Below are 23,458 nucleotides of genomic sequence, written 5' to 3' on the forward strand. Positions count from 1 at the left end.
AAGCAGCTCCTTGGGCCAAGATCCTGCAAAACACTCAGGGATGTAGCTGAAGCTAAGCGCATGCTTAAGTGCTTTCCTGGATTAAAGCACGTGCTTTGCAAGCTCAGAGCCTCACCAGCTAAAAAGGGGACACTCCACTCGCTCCGGGCTGTCCTTACATTAGTTGTCTTGCACAGGACGTGTCCGTGCTGTCTTGGGGGGAGCAGAAGGGGTAACATTTACCTATCTAGGATGGGTCGAAGCTGGCCGGGAACTCTGCACAAGCTGTCTCATCCCCTGGCTGCTCAGAGCACCAAGTACAAGCCCAAAGCAGCTGGAGTAGGGGACCGGTCCTGCACAAGCCCCTAGGTCCGAAAGGACGATGGTAGATGTTTGCAAGATCAGGCCTGGCCTGAATGCTGGGACAAAATACTCCTGTCCTTGTATTATACTTTCTGTCCCGCTCAGCTGCAGAAAGAAATGGAGCCAAAGCCTAAAGGGAGGCAACGGACGGCAACCACCAGCCTTGTCCGCAGAGCAGCCCTGCGAGCACACTCCTATCCCGGGGAGGCCCAAGCTGGCACTGGCTGTCCGTCCCTCCCATCGATGCCGTGGGAAGGACCATAAACGCTCTCGCCTCCGACAAGAAGCAGTTTTATGCAGGGCTCTCTGAAACCCTGCTCCGAACCGAATCAATGGCAAAACTCTCCGCTGGCTCCCTGGAACAGGAGTAGTTGTAGCGCTGGTAGGAAAACAAGCAGGAGAAGGGCTGAAGAGGTGAGTACAGCAAGCTTTGCTTTCTGAGAGTGCCCAGCCTCCTCCCAAGCCCCTGCCCTCCCCAGAGAAACTCCAGCGGGAGCAAACCTTCATCACCCAGCGCCTGCCCTGGGCAGCGGGTGGGAGCCAGAGCCCTGGGGAGCCCATGGGTGCGAGGGACTCGCTGAAGTGCTTTGCTGCAGCGGGGCCAGGGCTCGCCAGGAGCCGGCGCTGGGCAATGCTGCCGAAAGACCCCCCCGAGCCCCAGCCTGGAGGGTTTCTGCAGCCAGGGCCTGATCCCGCGAAGATGTTTCGGCATGCTCAGACCTCGACCCCTTGCAAAGGGATTCGCTAGACAGAGCAACTACAGGACGGGGGCTTCGAAACGACCGCGCGGGCTTTGATTCATAGTGGTTTTTCTCTTCTACTTCTCTGGTTTTTAATTACCTTTTTTCTTTTCTTTTTTTTTTAAAATACATCCAACTGTGTTAATTTCTTATTTCTGGAAAGGGCTATCTGCACCATAACTATCACCTTTTACATACACACACGCACACACAAAAAAGGAAACATATATTAAAAACACTTTTTAAGCAATACTCTGGATACAAATGTATTTTTTAACCTACATATATTCTAAACCTTCTAAACTTTTAAGGATCACTTTATCATAAAATAAAATATCCTTTTTTCTTATAATAAATTACCTAATAAAAAGTATTTTTATTAGCCCAGTTCCTTGCTACATTTACATGTAATAAATGCATTTATTAAAATAGAATATTAAATTATAAAGAAATGTTCTAATTTTAAAATCTTAGTCTTTTTTTCCCTCCTCTCTCTCTCTTTAAAAAACACCAGTAAATGCATCAAAATAAACCCTTCAAATACCAAATAAACAGGTTGGAGCATTTTGATTTAAGAGGTTCACAATATTAACAGTCTGAGCCTTTGTATGTATGGAGATTATTTTTTTTAAGAAAGAAAGAAAAGAGAAAAAAATAATAGATATCCCTCCAGCTGAAAAATACTTTTGCAAATGGGAGCTAGGACAAGATATTTTTATAGTATCTCCTCATTAAATATAAATCCAATTTTGGTTCTTTTTTTTTCTTTTGTTATGTATTATAATACATACTATTCTCTATATAATTTATGTCGATGAGGATGACATCACAGCATGATATTACTTTATCCCTCCATTTCCCTTTGTTATGTTTCGTCACCCTCTCCCCTGCATCGTCCCTTCTCCAGGAGTCCGTGTCCCCACTGCGGCAGCTTGCAAACACCAGCCAAAGACGCAGCAGGTTTCGGGGTAACACAGCAGAGTAGTGCAGGCACCACCCTGAAACTCCTCTGCTGAGCACCCTGCTGCCACCCATCCACTCCTTGGTCACATCTCCCTGCTGTGCACGAACCGAGGAGCCCCCGCTCCCACAGCCCTGACACCACCTCGGCTCTGCCCGGGAGGTCACGTCCACAAGGAAAGGTTGCAGGATGAGTCCCAAATTCAGCAAAGCACCAGAGCCCCGGCCCCTTGGTTTCAGCAAGTGCCAAAGTCGGCTGCAGTTCGGCAAAGCACACGTGTAAATCCCAGCGGCATGCTGAACTGGGGCGTCTGGCGCCAAGTCAGTCCCATTTGCTAGGTCCACTCCATCCCCCAACGGGTCTGATCCTGCCTGGACCTGGAAGCCTCCTGCTAACAGCTCGGCACCTTCCAACGCAGCTACGCTCTGAGTCCCCCAGGTTTTTGGGGACCTGCCTTCCGTCCCACCACTCACGCCCTCAGAGGCCGGGTCACCTGCCTCGCAAAAGCACCCCGACACAGCTCAGCCCTGCAGCAGGGTGAGTGCCCAGGGGAGACTGCCACCAGCATTCATCTGGGCATGGCAAGTCACAGTCGGGTCCTCAGCCGGGTCCCCACCCTGGCTCCACCATCCCCACCGGCAGATGGAAAAACTCAGCAACAACCTGCTCCCCTGCCTGGCCAGCAGCATGGAGGGGAAGTCAGCAGCATTCATTTGTATTGGGCCACCCGCGAGGTCCCATCCTGCAAGCATGGATGCACGTGCTTTGCTTTACCACTGCCAGGAGCCAGCCCGATTTTGGTGGGCTGCTCGCTAGCCGTAAAGTTAAGCCCCCGTGTGATTTGCAGGATGGGGGTCTTGAGGACCGGGCTCCCTGCAAGGGTTTTTGCTGCTCCTAAACCATTGGGAGGGAGATCCGGGCGGCTCAGCGAGACCCAGCTTCGTGTGCCGGGTCCCAGCACCACGTGCCTCCCTCCTCCCCTGGGCGTAAGTAGGGTGCCCCGTATCAATTTAGCACCCCGAATGGGTTATCCCACAGTGTCTTGGGAGGGATGTTTAGGGCGGTTGAAGCTAGCAAGATTTAACCTAGCTGGTTTACACTGCTGCTCCTATCGCAAGGTAGGTCACGGAAGGCATCCCTGCAGGGCAGGAGGGAAGGGGGAAAGCACACCCGTGCGCAGGGAACCCTGCTCCCACCTTGCTGCAGAGAAGGGCAGGGTGCAGGGAGGAGGGGTCTGTCTTTAGTTAACGTTATTGCTGGTGAATTAGACCAACAAGCCATTTTTAGTCACCTATCAAGGAAGATACAAGTCAGAGCAAATAGTTAAGGTCATGGGCATTTTTCTTGTTTTTTGTTTTTATTTTATTTTTTTTAAGGTTTTTATATATATACATATATTTAAAAAGAGAGAAAAAAAAAAAGTTACGCAAATTTGTTGTTTAAGCCCCGCAACCGGGCTCCCCTAGGATGCTAACAGGCAGGGCCTGGGACTGCCCCTCTCTGGGTACCCCCGACAGGTCGGGGAGCGGTGGGGGCTGCAGCTCTCCCGCACTGCCCAAGCCCCCCCTGCAGCCCCCTCTCGTGCCAGAGGTAGCTCTCGGTGCATTTTACAGCGCCTGTTTTTCTTTCTTCCAAAGTTGCTACATCAAAATATGGAGTTGGTGGGGGTATGGGGGAAAGCAGGGGAAAAGGAGAAATCAAAATAAAACAGGGGCCGAAATACTTCTATTCATTTTAAACTAGAACTGCTACATCAAGCTTTCTTTTAATATATATGTATATGTATATATATATGTATATATATATATATAAAGGTTATTGGAACTGAAGATTTTATTAAAGGCCAACTTGGAGACTTGAGTAGGAACCTCGTCTGCAGAGAGGGGCAGACATGCCGCTGCCTGGACAGACGGACAGCCCCCCTCTGGTTCCGATCAGCAAGCATGGATGTTTGTTTGGGTCATTATTCCTTTTTTTTTTTTTTCCTTTTTTTTTTTTAAAAGAAAGGTTTTTTTTTTTCTCTAACATTTTTCAGCATGCAGGAGGCTTTTACATCGTTTTCGCTCGTTAAGTTAAGGGAGGAGATAAAAGGAGCAGACAAGAGCCCCCCTCACTTTCCCCCCTCCCCACTCCCTAGGGTCAGTGCTAGAATAGGTCCCCCCCACCCCAGGTCCCCGACACGGGTGTCTCCTTCCCCCCTCCCCGCTCCCACCCACCTCTTCACAACCTGGCATCAAATAAAGACATTGATCAAAAACTTGCTCACATTACCACGAACAGACTTCACTCAGCCAAGAACGACTAGTCACTCAACTAACATATCGGCCCCGGGGGACTTGGCCAGGGAAGCATTTGCCGTTGCAATTTCCAGCTAAATCCCCTCCATTACCAACACAAACATTTCCAAATGCCCCTTCGAAGGGTGGTTGGATCCCCCCACCCCCCACCCCCGCCCACCCCTGCAACCCAGCTCTTGCCCCAACCACTCTCTCGACATCAGCGGGAGAATTTTGCACAATGAACGGTTAAAATACAACCCTGGGGTGGGGGGACGGGACATGACGGAGGAGGTGGTGCACATAGGGAGGGGAGAGGTTACTGCCCGGAGAACAGAAAAGTTGCCCCTCTCCCTTCCCCTTCTTTTACTGGGACCAAACCGAAGCCAGATTTTGAACGAGAACTGGGCCACTTTTAGAAAGGATGTGGCCAGAGCTGGCCAGGGCAATGAAGCCTTTGCCGAGGCCACACTTCCATGGGAGGATGACTTTCACGTCTGTGCCCTGGGACAGCACCAGGCCGTGGAGCCTTTGGGAGTTTGGCCGGAGCAAGGCTGGCCAGCACCCCCAGCCCTCCATTGCCCCATGGCTCCCACACGGCACCCACACCGGCGGGTCCAAAACACGGCGCTTTCCCCCGGGAAGCGCTCACATCCCAATCCGGTCCTGGTGCAAATGGCTGTGCGCACCGCAGGGCCGGGAGAACCAAGCAGCCGGAGATTTCTTAAAGCTTTGGGGAGGAGGTGAGTACAAATTCGACCTGACAGTGTCCCTTTAGCACAGCTTTTTTTTTTTTTTTTTTTTTTTTTTTTACTTTTTCCAAAACATCAGCATCCACTACAGAGCCTAGGAACGTCGTCCACCCCTCCATCTACCTCTTGCCCCTATGTAATATTTTACCGTTGATGCAAAATGGTGGAGGCACATCATTTTATGCCCCTCCACCTGATATCTGAAGATCGAAAGTGGATCTTTATCGACACAGAGCACCGGAACGGCCTGCCCCTAGAGTGGCAAGCTCAGCCTCTCCTCTGGTAGGATGGCTCGAGCAGACCATACCAGGGTGGAGGCAGCAACCGGGAGCAAGCGGCGGCAAACGGAGTAGAAGAGGGGATGTTCCCAGGAACACTATTACGATGAAAATAAAGTCTCCTGTAACTGAAGGGAAAAAAAAATCTCAGGCTTTTTTTTTTTTTTTTTGCTGTAGAACTGTCTCTGCCAAGTTGTGAAACTTGTTGGTTCAGTTCTAAATCAGGGTCCAGGATCTGTGAGCAGAAGTCGAGGGGTAGGAAATGGGGAAGCGGTGGTGGTGGGAGAAAAATTATATATATATATGCTTTTATATACACATATATATATATATAGGTGCTTGATGAATTAAGTGCCTATATATATATATACACATATATTTATAGATAGGTATACTGGTACTTGATAGGTTAATCCAACACACATCTTTACCATCACAGCATTTTGGCATCCAGAAACTGGTTGAACAAACCTGATGATGTTAAGATGCTGGCTTGCATCTTGTGTGCATTGGCACAGAAGCCAGATTCAAAGCCCATCCTCTCCCACTTCCCAATGGTTTAAAAAGTATCTGATTTAACAAAACCAGGAGTCTTGAAATGATTAAAGGATGTTCAACAAGGCAATTTTTTTTTGTTTTCTTTCATTCTGAAAAAAATATAATATATAAAAGTGGCCAACCTCAGGAAGATCCAGGTAAAGGACAGCTGAAGAGGTTTTGGTCCATAAAGAAATAACTTTTTCTTCTTTTTTTCCCCCCACTCGGTTTTGGGTAACAAAAGTTTTGGTCCAGTTTAAAAACAACGACAACAAAATTATACATATAAACTTGGGGTTTTTTTGCTTTCTGTTGGGATGCATGTTGGTTTCGTATGGGCTCATTGCCTGTATTGCATGATCGTCTTTCTTAGGTTTTGGTGCGATATATATATTTTTTAAGAAAAGAAAAGCACAATGTTATGTGTGTGCATGTGTGTGTGCGTGCGCATGCGTGTTGTGTGTAGCTGCAGCTGGCATCACTTGGAAAAAAGGATGAAGAGTGAACTACAGAAACGCGGAAGTCAATACACTCCCCCCATGGATGGGAACTCAGGACTGCTTTTGAAATACCCTGTTAGTGACTCCTGATTCGTCTGATGAACAAATCCCTGCTCGGATAAGGAAAAAAGAACAAAGTTCCAGACTCCACGGTGGCTCAGAATAATAAAATAAATGCTAATCGCCCAGTGTGATTCCAATAGGTTCTTCCAAACCTTCTTCAGTTTCACTGGCGTCATTTTTATTTCTTCATCTTCTTTTTTGATTTTCTTTTTTTTGTGGTTTTTTGTGGTTTTTTTTTTAGAAAAAAAGGAAAACAATAAAAGTTCTTTAGCTGCTGTGGTTTTTTTTTTGTTTAAATCTTTGAGGTAATACAGTTGTGCCCTCGTTCTAACAGGTTCCCAGAGGTTGATGGTTTCTTTTTTGTTTTTCTAAATCCCCGTCATCCGTTTTCCTTTCTTTCTATTTGTTTCTTTCTGAGCTCCCAGTTGGGCTGACATCCCTGGGGGGGAGGAGAGTAGGGGCTTCAGACCAAGATGAAGATTGAACGTAGCTGGAGAAGAAAGGCTGGCAGGGCCCTCCCCACGTCCCTGCTCCCATCCCCGTCTGATCAAGATGGCCTGGCTTGGTCAATGCAGAGAAGTCCCAATCTCACCACCAAAAAAAACTGAACTAAACCGCTTTGCTTGCGAGATCCGAGTGTGCGTTCAGAGTACTTGTTTTAAAAAAGACATTGCAGGCTGGAGCATCGTTCGCCCTTCAAAATTTCTGGCTTTGCTATTCATTTTAATTTTATTATTCACTTTTTTTTAAAAAATAACATACATTGCTTGTAAAATAATTTCTTTTTTTTCTTCTTCTTCTTCTTTAAATTAATTTATTCTTTCATTTGTTTGTTCTTCAGATGTCATTATTATTATTATTATTATCATTATTATTATTATTATTATCATCATCATTTTTCTTTCCTGGACCCCCCCACGCTCCCTTCCTACCCCCACCCCCCACCCCAATGCCCTGCTCTGTCTCTTTAGGAAAATATTCTAATGGCCTGAGTGGCTGCAGCGTGGCAAACCGGGCACTCTGGATCAGTCCTCTCACAGATCCTCACGGCACACTCCATGCAGAAGAGGTTGTGGCCGCACGGCACCAGAGCTGCCGTAACTTCGCTTTCAAAACACACCATGCACTCGCGGCTGCTGGAGACAGACGTCCGGGCAGCAGTAGTCGTCCCCAGCTTGGAGAACCCTTGGAGTGGTTCCCCCTGCGACCGCCTGGGGAGACCAGAGAGATTGGGCTCTTGGATAGAGGAGGACGGGGAGCGATGTGAATTTGGGTGGATGGCACCAGTACTGCTGGACCGCTGCTGCTTCGAGAAGAGCACTGAGACAGGGTTGGTGTTCTCCTGCCCAGCCCACATTGGGGCACCCGACTCCGGCACCCCGTAATACAGATCTTGCTTGTTCACACCATAGTTGGGGAAGAGGTAACCATAATTGAAGTCGTTTTGGTCATTCAGCCGGGGGGTCTCATAGACGGGGTCAACGGAGCAGTCGCCGATGCACCCCAGGCTGTTCTGCCGGAAGGTGGAGAGGGGCTTGCAGCCCGGCGCTGGCGTATGGACCCGCCAGGCCTCCGAGTAGCGGTTCTCCATGCCAGAGTCGGGGCTGCTGGAGAGGAAGTCGTTCTCATTGTTGTACTCCAGGATCTTGCCCGTCCTCACTGCGATGTGGGTCTCAATCTCCTCCCGGGCACGCTCAACATTGCCCGGTGCACCGGTGATTTCAAAGACGGGGTCCCGGTCCCGGCTGGGTGTGATAATGTAGGTGTTGGTCTGCTGCTGGATCCGCTTGATGGTGGCTCCTTTGGGGCCCACCACCAAGCCCACCACACGGTAGGGCACACGCACCCGGATGGTGACTTGCCCGGGCAAGGTGGGAGCACTGCCAAAAGTGGTGCCAGCCTTGTTGCGGGAGGCCCTGATCATGGAGAAGTGCTCAGCGGCAGAGATGATCTCCCGCCGGGCCATGGCCACGTCCTCCCGCCGTCCCGTCACCATGAAGACTGGCTCCTCACCCCGCACTGGAGTCTTGATGTAGGTGTTGGTCTTTGCCCGCAGGGCTTTGATCTTGCAGCCTTGGGGAAGAGAGAGAAAAGAAGGCAGGAAGGTTAGAGAGGCTGTCCCACCACCCTCCCCTCTCCTCAGGAAACCAGGCTGAGCTGCCATGTTTTCAGCAGGCCCTGTACCCGCAGCAGCCACTGCCTGGGGACCTAAAATGAGGGAAAGGCCCTTTCCTCACTAACCCTGACAGGAGAAATGCCAGAGGAAGGCTTCCCCACACCATCCCCAGAGAGCTCATCCCTCAGGAGCTCCCAGCTCCCTCATCCTCAGGTGGGTGTCGCCATTTTGTGTATTGCGCTGCCACCACACAATCCCCCTCAGCCACCTCCCCTCAGAAATCAGCCACTCCTCAGCAATCACCCCTCAGAGATCTCCCTTTCACACACTCCCAGGCACCAGGGAGCTGGGGACGGGGGGATTCAAGCCCTCCCCAAGGGCCAGTGGTCCCTGTGAGGAAGCCTGTTCCTGCTCAGGCCCAGGCCCCGCCATGTTGCCCCTCAGAGAAGATGGCCACCCTGGCTCCCCTCTTGTCAGAGTGGCTCTCAGGACAGGAAAGATTTGGCTGACACACAGGGCTGCGGGAGAGGCTGGAGATGACAGGAGAAAGCAGGGGGATGCTGAGTCCATGGCCAGGCATGGCCAATGTGGAGCCCCTTGGCCACTCCATGCCAGCTCACAGGGAGCACGAGGGGAGAGCTGTCTGCCATAACTCAAGATTGCAGAGCCCTCCATGGGGACTTCTGTCCTACTGCGGAGCTTTTGGGGTGAATCCGGTGTGACCTGGGTCACTTTTGGGAGGCCAAGTTTGGGGGGTGGGGTGGGTAGCAGAGATGCAGCAATTTGGGCTCCCCACCTCAGATACAGTGGGACCCCAATCGTCAGCACTGCTAGAAGGCCAGGGGCTAGCAGGATGCCAGTATTTGCTTTAGGGTCAAAACAGCAAGAAATGGGGCAGGGCTGCCTTCCCATGTCCATGTAGAGCCCCACGACAGGCTGTGCATAGATCCTTGCTCCTGGCGCTCACCAGAAGCTTGCAGTGAAGGCACGGCGCTGGCTGCCCGGGGAGGGGAAGCCATCCAGCCAAGGGCTGTGTTTTGCCCTTGACTCTCCATCTGCTGTATCAAACACTGATGGCTGCAGGCCTCCCCAGCACAGTGGTCCGGACACTTGGACCCTTTCCTGAGGTCACTTGCCATGCCAGTGCTTTTGTATATCAGTATCCACCTTCTTGGGGCCCACCAAGCCTATTCCCCTTGCTCCTTAGAGCTCAGAAAACATCCTTCTGCTTTTCCAAAAAAGGCAAGAGACTTTTCAGTGTGTTTTGGCTTCCAAATCGTTTTTTAGAGGGGTTTAGAGCCAGCTCTGTGACTCCAGGTTCCTAGATGACACTAGGATGCCATCAAGCAACCAAGTATTTTTACAGATGTGGCACAGTTTTCTAAACTACTTCTGGAAACCCTCCCTGCTGCTGTCCCTCTGACCCCTCTCTCCAAAAGCCTTACTCTGTGCCCGAAGGCATTTTCAAAGCCTGGCACCAAGTTCCCATGCAGACTGGGGCTTCCTCTGCACGGAGGTTTGCTCTAAGCTCGGGTCTCTAAGAAAAATTAAAAAATGCAATTCTCCAGGGCACCGCATTTCTAGAAGTACAGATGGAGTAAGGTAAGCATTTTGCCCTGGTATCCCAAGGATTTAGGTGTCCGACTCAGGGCTCATGGAACAAGAGGATCAGGATATGGCATTGAAACTTCTGTGAGATCCCCCACCTCCTCTCCACCCCATCTTCTCTCCCCAAAAGGAGCCTGTCTCTTGTCCTCTCCTCTGACCATCTGACACCAGCAAGTTTTCCTCAACGTACTACACTGACATCGTACTTTAATACAAGACGACCCGCACACGATGCTTCTGCTACCAAGAAATTAAGATTCCTCAGCTCTTTGGCTGGAACATTATTATTTATACAGATCCTAATAAATAACAACATCTCTCCCAGCTGGGAGTTCAGGGCTGCCACTCACTTAGTGCTGCCACTTATCTGCAGCTCATCTCACGAGACACAGACTTGTGACATCTGGGTATTTACAGGAACGTAACGATCCCACCACCACGTATCATTAGCAAGAATCGAACCCCACACCTTTAGTGATAAAAACAGAGCCTCATGCCACTACAGCTAACAAGAATAATTCCCCGCACTCGCAGCGGTGGCAGGCACCACACACGGTACAACCAATAGTTTCAGCTGCACAAAGCACGCTCAGCCTGACAGGTCACACTCGCATCTCGCAACATCGCATGGGCACTGGGGTGCAGCCTCGTCAAACTGCAGGAGACTGCACGAACACGAAACCTCCCAGCACAGCTTTGAAACCCCACCGCCTGTCAGAGGGTCTTGGCATTGGTGTAGGACACGTGTCGGTAAATCCTGACTTCACTGTCGACTCCCAATACGACTTTTAACTCCTCAGAGCTACTTCAGCTCTTTTGAGCCTCAGTCCCCCATTTGTGGAATGGGAAGAATGGCTGTCTCTTGCTCTGCGTTACTGCAAAACTTCTTTTAATACTTGGCATTGCGATGCTGCTGCATTAAACCCATTCCTAAGCCACTAATTTCACATTCCTGGGGAATGGAAATGCTAGATCTGACCCAGAGAAGGAGCTGGGCAAATCCCCAAAATCCAAACCAAATCCACCCCCTGCCAAGTCCAATGTAGCTCACATGTTACTCCCCACTGAGTGTGCACCCTGAAGTATATTTGCAATGCTTTGTTTAGTACAGTTTGTAAACAGTTGATGTGGACTGATGGTCATCTACGGTGTTGTGTTATTGGTATTTAGGAAACCCAAAGAGCAAGACTTTACGGTGCTAGGCACAACACAACTGTAGAATAAAACCATGCAGACAAAATCACAGAATAAAGGTTCATCCCAAGGAGCCCGTGGAGGGAAGGATAAAACCATAAGAGGTCACCTATGCCCTCCCGCAGTCCCAGTGCAGGGTCGGCTCTCTCTGACCCATCTCTGGCAGACATTTCCCTGCCCCGCTCCTATGCTGCTCGCTCCAAAGATGGAGATTCCATCTTAGGAAGATTAACCGAGATGCCACCATTTCCCCAGGGATATCACCGGAGCATTGCATGGAAAGAAAAGGGGTGTTAGCGGCAAGCATCCACGCTGAAAATGACTCCCGTGCATCACCCCAGACCAAAGTAGCATTTGCTGAATTCCTCAGTGACCCACGTACTGCCTCCCAGGACGCAAGGCTTGCTCTCGTTTGCAAAAGGACCTCAGGTGGGCGTTTGTCAGGGCTGGGCTTGGGTTTGGCGTTTTTCTAAGCTACGGGACAATGACTGCGTGTGGGGGGAGAGGGATCTGAGCCCAGCACGACAGGAAACAATCAAGGAGGCGACACGGAGGGTCAGGCAAGCAGAGCAGTGACAAAGGACAGGGGCTCCATGCTGGGGACAGATGGAAGGAAACGGTGGCAAGGAATACACATGAATGAGGGCAAACGTAAGCGAGTTACACGAGCTGGAGAGGGTGGGAAGGAGTTAGAGATGGAGGAAAGGTGATGGAAATTGAGGGAGAGGCACGTTGTGATCCCTCTGAGGCAGGAGGAGAATTAGGGGTGTGGAGGCAAAGGAGAGACACCCCAAAATGGCAAAAGGGAGACAGGCAAGGAGAGGGCATGGTGAGAGGGGGAGGGAGGATCTAGAAACGGACAAAAGGACGCATGGTGCAGTCGATGGTGTGAGAAGCAGGGGGAGGAGGAGGGAGGGTCTCCGTGCAGGCCTGCAGACAGGAAAGCCAGCTTTGCAGAGACAGACAGATGGGGGATCCTGTGCTTAAAAACTGGAGAAAATAACCCCACAGGAAATTAGACCAACTCCATGAAGACCAGCAGCCCAGCAGGTTCAATGGCCCAGATCTCTAGCAGCTCTAAATTGGTGCAGACAACAGGCCAAGCCATCAGCAGCATAAATCCAGATAACTCCACCAACTTCCAAGAGAGCTGCACTGATTTACATCAGCTAAAATCAGGCTGGACTTAAATCTGACTTACCCACTCAGTGCCAAAGCTCTCAGTCCATCTCAACCCCAACCCTGACCTTGCTTCCCACAACTAAATAGGGGCTGAGCCTTCTTTGACATCGCTCCATTTCTGACAGGAGCACAGCCAGATCAGGATGTGGCCCTTTATACCCTGGCCAGATGAGTAGCACAGTCCTATGTGCTTTTTTCAAGTGAAATTTGTCCTGTATGTTGTTTTTTTTTTAATGAAAGGGTTTATTCATGTGTAACTGAAAATTGAAAACAATATGCAACAAACCACTTTACTTGGTGGATTATTAAAAGGGGGGAGAACTGCTTAGTAGGTGGTGTTAAAAATGTAAAACTAAGAGGAGAAAAGAACCTCTAGAAACTATAATAATATATAACTTTGCTGTAGTGTTCTACTCTTTAAGGCAGCGTGCAGACATCAGCTAATTGATCCCTGGCAGACTCCTGCCAGTTAGATTTTTATATTAGAGAGAGAATTAAGCCCTTGTTGTGTTTCCACTACCTAGCTTCTATTATTCTGGTTTTTGCCAATAACACAGATCCCAAAGCATTTTGCAAAGGAGGCTTGCGTGATTATTTCCTCCCCCCACCCCTTTTCCTTTTTAACTTCAGTTAACTGATTGCCAATTGACTCAAAGTAAATGTGTTTGCAAATTACCCTAGTAAGCCACAAATGTTAACATACAGGAACAAACCCTTGAGGACTGTCAAGCCTCTGGCACCCAGACCAGTTATCTAACTGGAATTAATCCGCAGAGCAGCTAGCTCTGGCTAAAAACAAATAAATAAATTGAGTCTAGACATTGCCAAATTGGGGACGGGTGGGGGGAGAATCAGGGGAAGATGTGGATGCACAGCCACATTCTCTTCTCTGCTTACCCTTGCATTAGGAGTAAACAATTCCATCAAAACTAACAGAGAAGGCTTCAAGAGCTTGGTCCACCTGTCCAGCTAAGGCAGTTGCTCACGAGGGCAACAAGGGTGTAGGATGCATCCAATCTGACTGCCGTTTACTTTGCAAGATCCCATCCCAAATCTTTTCTCAGAGTGGCATAAACCCAGCGTGCTTCCACGGGACCTCACTGTGGTTTGCACCGAGGCTCCCGTGCACTGCTCTGGCTGCCGGAAAAGGCCGGAGCAGTGCCCAGGATGGATGGGCACTGCATGTGCCTGCTGCACCATGCACTGTGTAAATGCCAGCAGAAGGACAGTGCAATGGAAAATGCAGCCATGCCTATGGAGTAGTTCCATCGGATATTTTACTTTGGTGTACATTCAGAGTTAAACCCGCTGCTGAGACAACCTTCTCCTTACTGCTACTAGAAGGCCAGATCCTGCACAGGTATGTACTGCTACTGATGCAGTCTGGAGGGTCTTATCTGGCACAAACTGGCGCGCCTCCAGCATGTGCCAATTTATGCCCAGAAGTGTGAGCTTCACCTGAAAGCATCAGAGGTGCTGTACCAGCTTACAGCAAGCAGCTAAGGATCCAGCCCTGAGGTGGGGGTTTTTTATTTGGTTGGGTTTTTTTGTGATTAAAAAAAAAAACAACAAAAAAACCACACCACACAAATCACCCCAGGTCCTTATATTTCTTGTTTTCATCAGATACAAAATTATTTCTACAGACAAAAGATTTTTAGCCCTCTTCTCATTTATACTAAGGCACCTTTACACTGCACTGGTATAAATTACACCTGTAAATACCCCACTTTGGATATTTTGACATTGCCGGTGTGGTATAAGAGAGTCTAAGGGCAAATTAGGACTTAGTCTTTTTTCTGTTATAGTAATAAAATTAAAGAGGACCATAAAATAAACAACCCTCAAATATCTCTGGTAAGGTGGGGCATTCTTTTCCCATTTAAGATGAAAGCCATGTTAAAAGACAAGCACACAAAGAACATCACAAATAAACCCTCTTGAATATCTGTGGGGTAAGATTTTGCTGCATTGAAAATCTGATGAAAGTGGTGTCAAAAAACACAAATGCACACAAAAGGACCACAAACAAACAACTAAATCTCTTTGCATTGAGGTTTTATTGTACTGATGATGCAAGTTGTGTTTACAAGAAGGGGAAAAAAAAACCCAACACACCACCACGCCACAAAAATAAGCAACCACCTCATTTCAGTGCAGCAATTTTAAGCTTTTTCATGTAGCGATGAAAGTTGTTTATTAAAAGGGGGGGGGGGAGGCAAAAAAAATAAAAAAACAAAAAAAGAAAAAGCAACGCGACCCAAAAGCAACAACCCAGATGCCACAGACAATCACCGCCTTGTTGTGCAGCGGAGGAAAGTTGGAAACTGGGGCTGGAAGCCCCTGGCCCCAAGCAGCCGTTCTCCGCCAGCAATGCATCACATCGGGGTGGGTGTGACCGCGGCCCCCTGCATGGCACAATCCTGCCGCGGCCTCGCGGCACACGCTCGGAGCCGGACGGTGTGCGGGGGGAAAGCGGGGCAAGGCGAGCTGGCGACGGGGGGGATGCAGGAGGAGGGGGCTGCCAGACAAAGGCAGGAACAGGGGGCGGGGGCCCCCACCCAACGCCAGCACGCTTTCCCACTGCCCTAGATTCCGGCCGGCTGCGCTGCGGCGCGGTTCACTCGGTCAGCGCGGCATCCAGCAGCCGGATCCGATGAGCGGAGCGTGCGTGTCTCCCTAGAAAATTCCCTTTGTCTCTCTCCCAGACCCATTTTCTCCTCCCACCTCTAGTTCAAACCGCACAAAGTCAATCCCGTTCTGCACTTTTCCCCGGTGTAAATTCAGATGGATTCTCATTAACACTTTATAACAATCTGACACCGACTGCAATTCCTCTCTCCCTTTAAGGCCCACCTCAAGCTGCTAGAGCAGCGTAAGGAGGTTGGTTTTTCAGGCCCCACCAGACCGGGTGGCTTTAGCTCCAAGATTTACGCGAAGCAAGCAGACAACAGGATCTGACCCCCTTGCTGCTTCTCGCTCGGATGCTGTACATCCACCTCCACATGGTGGGTGGGGGAGCTGCAATCATCAGACTTCCTCAATGAAAAAGGCTTCCTTGGACTATTTTTAAATGCTGAAAGCGTTAGAGCATGTTTGGAGCTACACAAAGGGCCCAATCACCTGGGGTTAGCGGGGCCTCTTGTTATTTGACTTCACCTTGCCAAGAAAGAGCAATTTATGTTAAGCTCCTCTCTCACATAATCTCATTCCTGTTGACAACAGGCTAGTTAGAGCAGGCTGGGAGATGCTTCATCAAAGGGTGTCTCTGGGTACAGGTGACAATGGATGCTACTATTGATGATGAGAGCAAAAATACTCTTACAGGGAAGGTACCTGCTGGGAGCGGGCAGCTTGCACTGTTGTGCTCTGCGCAGCAGGAAGCCAAACTAACCCACTACCTTCTCCCTGTGCCCGCACACACCAGGCACACAAAGAACCATAACCATGTCTCCCTAACTACTGATCTAGCTTTAAATGTGCCCCGCTTAAAGAGTCCAGCAGCTTCTTCCCTAGCTCCACTGACAGCAGCCCAGATTGTCAGTGGGAGCAGATTTAACACTGGCAGAAAAGTCAGATACACATCTTCATCAGTTTGATCTACACCTGCCTCAGGTGACTTCTAGGGAAGAACCCGGACATCTCGGCGGCTGAGGATTTCTGCCCCTTTCTACGTTCACAGTCTGAATGGCCAAAGCGCGACACCTTTAGACACTCTCCAGTCGTCCCAGCATCTCTCCCCTCTCAACCCACACCCTTGGGTTGCAAGAACCTTCTCCTTTGCAGCTCCCTTGGAGCCCCACCACTTCCTCAAAAATCACCCACAAACCACTTCAGTGCTTTGTCTTTACACCCTGGCAAATTTATTTGCGTATCTCTGAGAACACATGCAGTCCTAGAAAGGGTGTTGTAGGGAAGATGCCCACACCAGGAGCTGGCAGGCAAAATACAAGAGCCACTAAGCACCCCAGTGCACCACGCTGGCCCAGACCAGCTCCAGAATGGCACATGCCAGGAGGTTTAGCCACCCAAGCATAGCACGACTGGAGTTCACATGCTTGCCCCGCACCCAGGAGAGGGGGGGGACGATCCACAGCAGCTGCGACACAGGCAGAAACATCCCTGCTCCTCACCCTAGCAGCAACAGGAGGGCATGCGTGGAGGTCATGGCTCCACTTCCAGCCAGGGAAGGGAAGTCATTGCCAACCATGGCCAGGGGCAGAGTGGAAGAGGTCATAAACGTCAGTCAAAGGGATTGTTATGACTTCATCCCCTCATCCTTCCTTTTCCGGTTTCCTCTCCTTCAATTTGCAAAGCAGTCCCGCACATCCCACCAGCCACCCAGCTCTCCATCGCAGACCCTGGGGCATCACGGTGGAGGAGCAGTTCTCAGCACCTGTCCAGCCAATTCCCGCAAAGTCACCCTTTCAGCACTCCCCGATCTTGTCCCAGTGAGTTCCCCATCCCACCCGGCTAGCGGTCACGCCGCTGAAGAAGCGCTGCTCGAATTCAGCGCACAAACCGGCACCACTGCAAACTCGAGCGAGGTTTCCAGCACGCGATTGGCTCCGCGAGGGCACGTTAACAGTTCCCGGGGAAAGCAGGGAGCTGCCAAGCACAGGTTTAGGTCCTGCAGCATCTCTCATTCAAAGTGGCACCACCCCCTCTGCCACAATTAAACCTCTTCGCAAATCACACTTACAAACATTCCAATAAAAATATATGGGGCTTGAGCCTTATTTGTACTCAAGTGCCTTTACACTCTTCCGGCAAAGTGAAGGGCAGTCTTACGGCAGGTGGAAATCCCATTGCCAGATGCATGTAGAAGGGCCTCCGTGCCCAGATCCAGGCCTCTTACATACATGTGTCAGTAAGGTACACTTTCAAAGATGGTAGATGTTATTTTAAAATAATATGAAGGAACAGTGTGGTTCGTCAGATCAGAAAATATGAAGCTAAAGAAAAAGCTCAACCCTGTTACCAATTAAAGCCCTGAAATAATTTTTATTTCACTATTACTTTTTTTTCCCCCTCTCTTTTCCAGGATGTTCATCACCCTGCTCACAAGTACCCATAAAACACTAATTTCCTTAGAAAACCATCAGCCCCACGAGTAGTATTACCAAGGGGGTGACAATCTGCAGATTCTGGGTTCCCCCCAGGATTCCTAGTCAGGCATCCATGTGAGCGCAGGATTCGGCCCCCCAGGGTACCCTGCACCCAGCTCCATCTGAGGGCAGACCCTTGTAATCTGGCCTTCCACACAAAAACAAGACCCAGGAGACATTCCTATAGGCCTTTAAAAATAAGTGTGGGCCACAATCTCTGCTGGAGTAAAGAGCTGTGGCTGCAGGGACTCTGCTGAAGCAATCTTGGTTTCTACCAGCACAGGATCTGGTCCACCCGCCTCTAAAAAGGGGCACAGCTTACACTGTCTGACCCACTAACTGATGGAGCGCTGCCGAGTCCACCTCGCTGGGGCTCTGGCCCACTGACTTTTTTTCCCAGATGTGGGAAAGCCTTCACACACACACTAAAAATGGTGGAAAAAATCCAGGTCTCCACGTTCCTCTCCATCACTCTGGCCACAACGGACATGCCGCTGTGTACTGAACACATCGAAACACACCCCCTTCTCACGAGTTTGGGGCAGCAGCGAGATCCAGGAGGAAAATAGCCTGGGCACCTCCTGCGTCGTCTAACGTTTCCCCTCGATTCCGCCTGCTGAATCCTCTCTCTTTTCTAACTTTATTAAACAAAGGGGGCCTGATTCTCCACCGCCTTGCACCCACCAGCGCAGAGTTGGTGCAAAGCCCCGCTGTTTCTGGCCGTGCTCGGCTCACAGCGGTGGAAAAGCATCACGGGGAGGATCAGGCCCAGGCAGGATCTTCTCAGCCATACCTTCACCCCCCTCTTCAGCCCCTGTCTCCCCAGCTCCCTGGCACGGGGGCCACGATCCCAGCGTGGCAGAGGAGAAGCTGGAGCAAGAGCCGTTCCCTCCACTGCAGACACCCCGACTTTCAGCGGAGGACAGCATTCCCCCCTCCCGCACTCCTGCCTACTCTCCATCCCAGCATGGGGACCAGCCTCTGGCTTCACTGGTGGGAGAGAGCTGAAGCCACCAGAGGCCCCATTGTTCCCGTAACATGCTCCAGCGTAACGATGCACAGCCATTAGCCATTTGTATCCCTCTCCCTGTGGCTTCCCCTTGCCCACCTCAGCCTCTGTACATCGCCTTCTGGGAGCGCTGGCCCCGAGGAGCCACCCCCCCATGTCAAACTGCAAACCCCCTGCTCAGGCAATTTTAATTCCCAACCCAAGAGGAAGCATCTGGATTTGGAGCCGCAGTCTCTGCCCATCACACTTCCAGAGCGTCAAGTTACTTGCTTAGAGAAAGAAAAAAAAAAAAAAAATCCCACTTAGCCACACTATTATTATTTTTTTTTTCCTTTGTAAGCGACACAAAACTTCTCTCGCCAGCCCCATGTTTTAACCCAGCGCTGGCTCCCGCAATGCCAACGGGCGGCTCGGCGGAGCTGCCCTCCCCGCAGCGCACCTCGCCCCCACACGCACACTCAGGAGCCCGGAGTGGTGGGGGTGGGCGAGGGGTGACTTAAGAGTGGGTGTGGTGTGTATATATATATATATAATTTTTTTTTTTTTTAAAGCCCTCCTCCATTCCACCTCGCTCCGAACAGAGCCGTAAGGAGAACAAAAGCATCACTGTCGCGGAGCATGGTCAGCGGCAGAGCCGGACGGCGGAGGCGTGCGTGGGGCCCACGCGGGACGGCCGGGTGCCCGTTCCGGGGTCCCTGCCAGTCACATGGTTGCAGAAGGAGTTCAACTTCCATTAATCGGTTCTTTGGACCCGTACTAGGCCTGCAGCTCGCCTGCCCGGCCCCGGCGAGCTCCGGCACAACCACACCCCCCTCGCTCCGCCGAACCCAACAAAGGGGATTTTTTCCCCCCACCGCGCCGAGCCCGGCCGGGGTGCGCGGAGCCGGGGCCGGGCTCAGCCGGACCACCAGCCCCGACTCCCTTCTTTCCGTATCTCCCCCCCCCCCGCTTTATTTTTTTCCTCCCTATTATTTATTTATTTATTTATTTTTAAAAAGGAGGAGGGCGGAGAACGCGGTTCAGGAACGGCTCTTTCGCAGAACCGGAGGAGCGACGGGCTCGGGGCTCCGGTGCAGACAGCCCACGCAGGCATTCCTATACATTTCCCACCCTCCCAAAAGAGCCCCCCCTCCCCCCTCCCCGCCACAAGAGCGGCGACCCGTCCGCAGCCCCGGGAGTCCCACTCCGCCCGGAGAGGAGGAGGAGGTGGGGGGGAAGGCGGACTGCCCCCGCCGCTTTGTCCCCGGCGGGGCTGAGCCGGCCGGGGCGCGGGTGCCCGCCCGGCCCCGGCCCCGAACAATGGGAAGGAGGGAGCGGCGAGGGGCGAGCCGCGGGGGAAGTTGGCGGGGCCCCCCGGCGGGGCGGTCCCCAACCCTCCCGGCCGCGGGGATGCCGCGGGCGGCGGGGGAAGTTTCCCGAGGAAGGGGCCCGAGCGGGCGGGGGAAGAGGAGGGGAGGGGGACGGGGGGACACCGGGAGCGGCGGCCGGGCGGTTACCCGCGCCCCGGCGCTCACCTTGCCGGCCCACGATCTCGGCCACGTGCTCGGAGCTGGGCACCGGGACGCACTCGGTGGTGTTGGAGCTGCTCTTGAGCCGCAGCTCGGCCTCCTTGTACAAGGCGCACAACTTGGGCTCCGCCGCCCCGGCGCTGGGCGCCGACGAGCCCTTCGGGGCCGGCGGCGGCGGCGGCGGCGGTGGCGGCGGCTGCTGCTGCGGCGGCGGCGGCGGCGGCGGGGGCTGCTGCGGCGGCGGCGGCGGCGGGTTATTGTTGTTGTTGTTGCTGTCCTCCACCAGCACCACGGCGGAGGAGGAGGAGGAGGAGGAAGGCTCGCCTAGCCCCAGCAGGCAGAGCTGGTCCAGGGCGAGCTGCAGCGCCCGGTCATCCTCCAGCAGCGCTCTGTCTTTGCCGCTCCCACCGAAACAGCCTAAATCGCCGAAACCCCCGTTCCTTTCCATTATCCCTGGTACTACCAGGCTAGGCATGGCTAACAAAGACTTGAGAGGGGGTTGGGTGGTGGTGGTTGGTTGGGGAGGGGGGGGGTGTGAGAGCGAGAGGAGGGGAGTGGGGGGGGTGGGGGGGGGGACACAAAGAGCTCGGGAGGGAGAAGGGAAAAAAAAAAAGGCAGAGGGAGAGAAACAGACAGAGAAAAGGACCCTCCGCCCACCTCCCCTCTGCCTGGCCAAGCCCCTTTCTCTCTGTAACCCGAGCTCCCTCGCCCAGGCACTTCCAGCCCGCCGGGGTCCCCCCGCCGCCGCCTCCGCCCCCGGCTCCCAGCCGCCGGCGGGGTGTGCGGAGGGCCGGCGGGGCGCGGGGCGGCGCGGAGCCCCGCGGGGGGAAAACTCTTTTGTTTGAAGGCGGCTGGGCGCAGCGGGAGGCTGCCCCGGCCCGCGGCCTGCTGGGGGATGTAGTCCCCGGCCGCCGCGCACACCCCCTCCGGCGCGCCGGCGGCGGGGGGACGGCGGGTGGAGGGGGCTGCGTGGGGGGACCCGCCGTGTCGTGGGGGGAGCGGGCTGGGGGGGGGGACCCACCATACAATGGGGCAGGGGGCTGCGGGGGGGCCCACCGTGTCGTGAGGGGAGGGCGCTACGCGGGGGGACCTGCCTCGCCAAGGGTGGAGGGGGCTGCGTGGGGACCCGCCGTGTCATGGGGGAAGGGGGCTGTGTGCGGACACGCCGTGCCACGGGTGGAGGGGGCTGTCGGGGGACCCGCCGTGTCATGGGTGGAGGGGGCGGTGGGGGGATGCACTGTGTCATGGGGGAGGGGGCTGCGGGGGGGGACCCGCCGTGTCATGGGTGGAGGGGGCTGTGGGGGGACCCACTGTGTCATGGGGGAAGGGGGCTGTGTGCGGACACACCGTGCCACGGGTGGAGGGGGCTGTGGGGGGACGCACTGTGTCATGGGTGGAGGGAGCTGTGCAGGGACCTGCCTTGCCGAGGGTGGAGGGGGCTGTGGGGGGACCCACCATGTCATGGGGAAAGGGGGCTGCGGGGTGACCCACTGTGTCATGGGGGAAGGGGGCTGTGTGGGGACATGCTGTTCCACAGGTGGAGGAGGCTACACGGGGACCTGCCTCGCCAAGGGTGGAGGGGGCTGTGGAGATACTCACTGTGCGTGCCCTGGGCATGGGGGGGCCACAAGTGGAGGAGGAGCGCATGGGGACCCAACAGCATCCACTCCGGCACAGAGGAGCCATGGGTGGAGGGCGTCCACATGGAGACCCACCATGTGCACTTGAGCATGGAGCGGTCACCGGTGCAGGGGGGGCTGCATGGGGACCTGTCAATGCGCACCCCATCAAGGAAGGTCTGTGTGGGGACCTGCCGCTGCCCACCCCTGAGGGGTGCTGTGGACAGGTCAAGGGTTGGGAGCCTAGAGATCCACTGGGATAGCGGGGACCCTCGGGAGAAGCAGTGGCTGGGCAGGGACACCTCAAGGTGGAACTGCTCGGGCCATAGGCTGGCAGCAGCACCGGAGCTGGCAGGGTGAACGGTGGGGAGAAGGGGGCTGGTGTGACAGGGCAGGTCCTGAAGGGATGAGCCCACCTCCCATGAACAGGTAGCTCACGGGCTTCATCCTCCTGCAAAGGGGGACGCGGCCTTCCAAGAGGTGCTGGGTCCCCCCCAAACGTGGGGGCTTCAGTCTTGGGATGGGAAGACCCCCAACCAAATTCACAAGCATTTGAGGGTAGAAACCGTGCATCCAGCAGCACCGGGAATCACGGAAAGAGAGGAGAAGGGGGAACCCCCGGGCACCCCAAGGCCTTTCGGTGGCTCCAGGCACAGGAGCAGCGAGGCTTGGCGGGGCTGCTGGGGCTCGGCCTCCCCGTCCTTGGCTTCCTGCCCCAGCAAAGCCCCCTCTGCAAACTGGGGGATGCTGGGGGAGAGCCATGGGACAGCCCTGCTCCCTCGGCTAGCTTTTCTCATTGAAATGAGGAGCGATTTAGCGCAGAGGGAAGCATTGAAAATAGCTTTCCAGCTCCCCGCCAGCAAGGCTGGGCTGTGTGTGTGTGAGTGTGCGTTTCTCCTCTCTTCCCCTTTCTTCCCTTTGAATCAAACCAGATGTCTTTCCCATGAAATGAGATTGCATGAGCTTACACTGGAGAGAGACAATGCAGAAAGATGCGAGGCTCCCATCGAGCCACATTGCACTGCAGCTCTGGCAGAGGCGACGTCTGCGGCTCTGGCTGGGGACGGAGCGGGGGGATGGTGGCACTGATGCCTTGTCACCGAGGCAGGAATTTTCTACCCCCCACTGTATTTTGTATGATTTCCTCTCTGTGGCTCTCAGATTCTTGCAGCAAGGTTTCTCAACACCACCCCCCCCCCCCTTTCTGGGTCTACAAGCAGAAGATCTCAGCTTGCAGATGAACTAAGCAGATGGGGCACCCAGCACAAGGAAATGTCTCATCCACTGACTCAGACGGTAAGGTGTTGCTATAGCTTTCCCTGCAAGTTTGCCCAGGCACTTTGGGAATGGGAATTTTGCTTTCGTTTTGTTTTGGCAGCCAGGTTTCCTGATCCGTAGCGCAAAGTCTGGGAGGTGCTGGGACACCGGCTGGCAGGGCTGGTGGTGGCAGGTTCCCTTTGCTGCAGGACCTGGAGCCAAGCTGCTGTGGGGTTAGAGGTTTTGGTGTTTGTGTTGCGAGTGTTCAAAAAGAAAAAAAAAACAACAAGAAAAAAAGTATAGCTAAGAACAGAATAACCCACCTCACTCTATTGTATTTCATGTGGCTCATTTTGGTCATGATTGTAGAACTGTGTCTTGAATTACTGGTGGGTTTTTTTTAGTCTT

At 53.0% G+C, this 23,458-nt stretch overlaps 1 protein-coding gene across 1 annotated transcript; it reads right to left on the reverse strand.

Annotated features, from left to right (window-relative positions):
* Window positions 1-5,388: 5,388 nt before the first annotated feature.
* MEX3A (mex-3 RNA binding family member A) lies at window positions 5,389-20,688 on the reverse strand. Its single transcript, XM_075040938.1, has 2 exons — window positions 20,181-20,688; window positions 5,389-8,522 (listed from the first exon to the last, which is right to left on the reverse strand). The coding sequence occupies exons 1-2, from the start codon at window positions 20,647-20,649 to the stop codon at window positions 7,417-7,419; spliced, it is 1,575 nt and encodes a 524-aa protein (XP_074897039.1). The 5' UTR covers window positions 20,650-20,688; the 3' UTR covers window positions 5,389-7,416.
* Between the last annotated feature and the right edge of the window lie 2,770 nt (window positions 20,689-23,458).

Source organism: Buteo buteo, chromosome 11 (genome assembly GCF_964188355.1).
Source record: "Buteo buteo chromosome 11, bButBut1.hap1.1, whole genome shotgun sequence".
In the NCBI taxonomy this organism is placed as follows: Eukaryota; Metazoa; Chordata; class Aves; order Accipitriformes; family Accipitridae; genus Buteo; species Buteo buteo.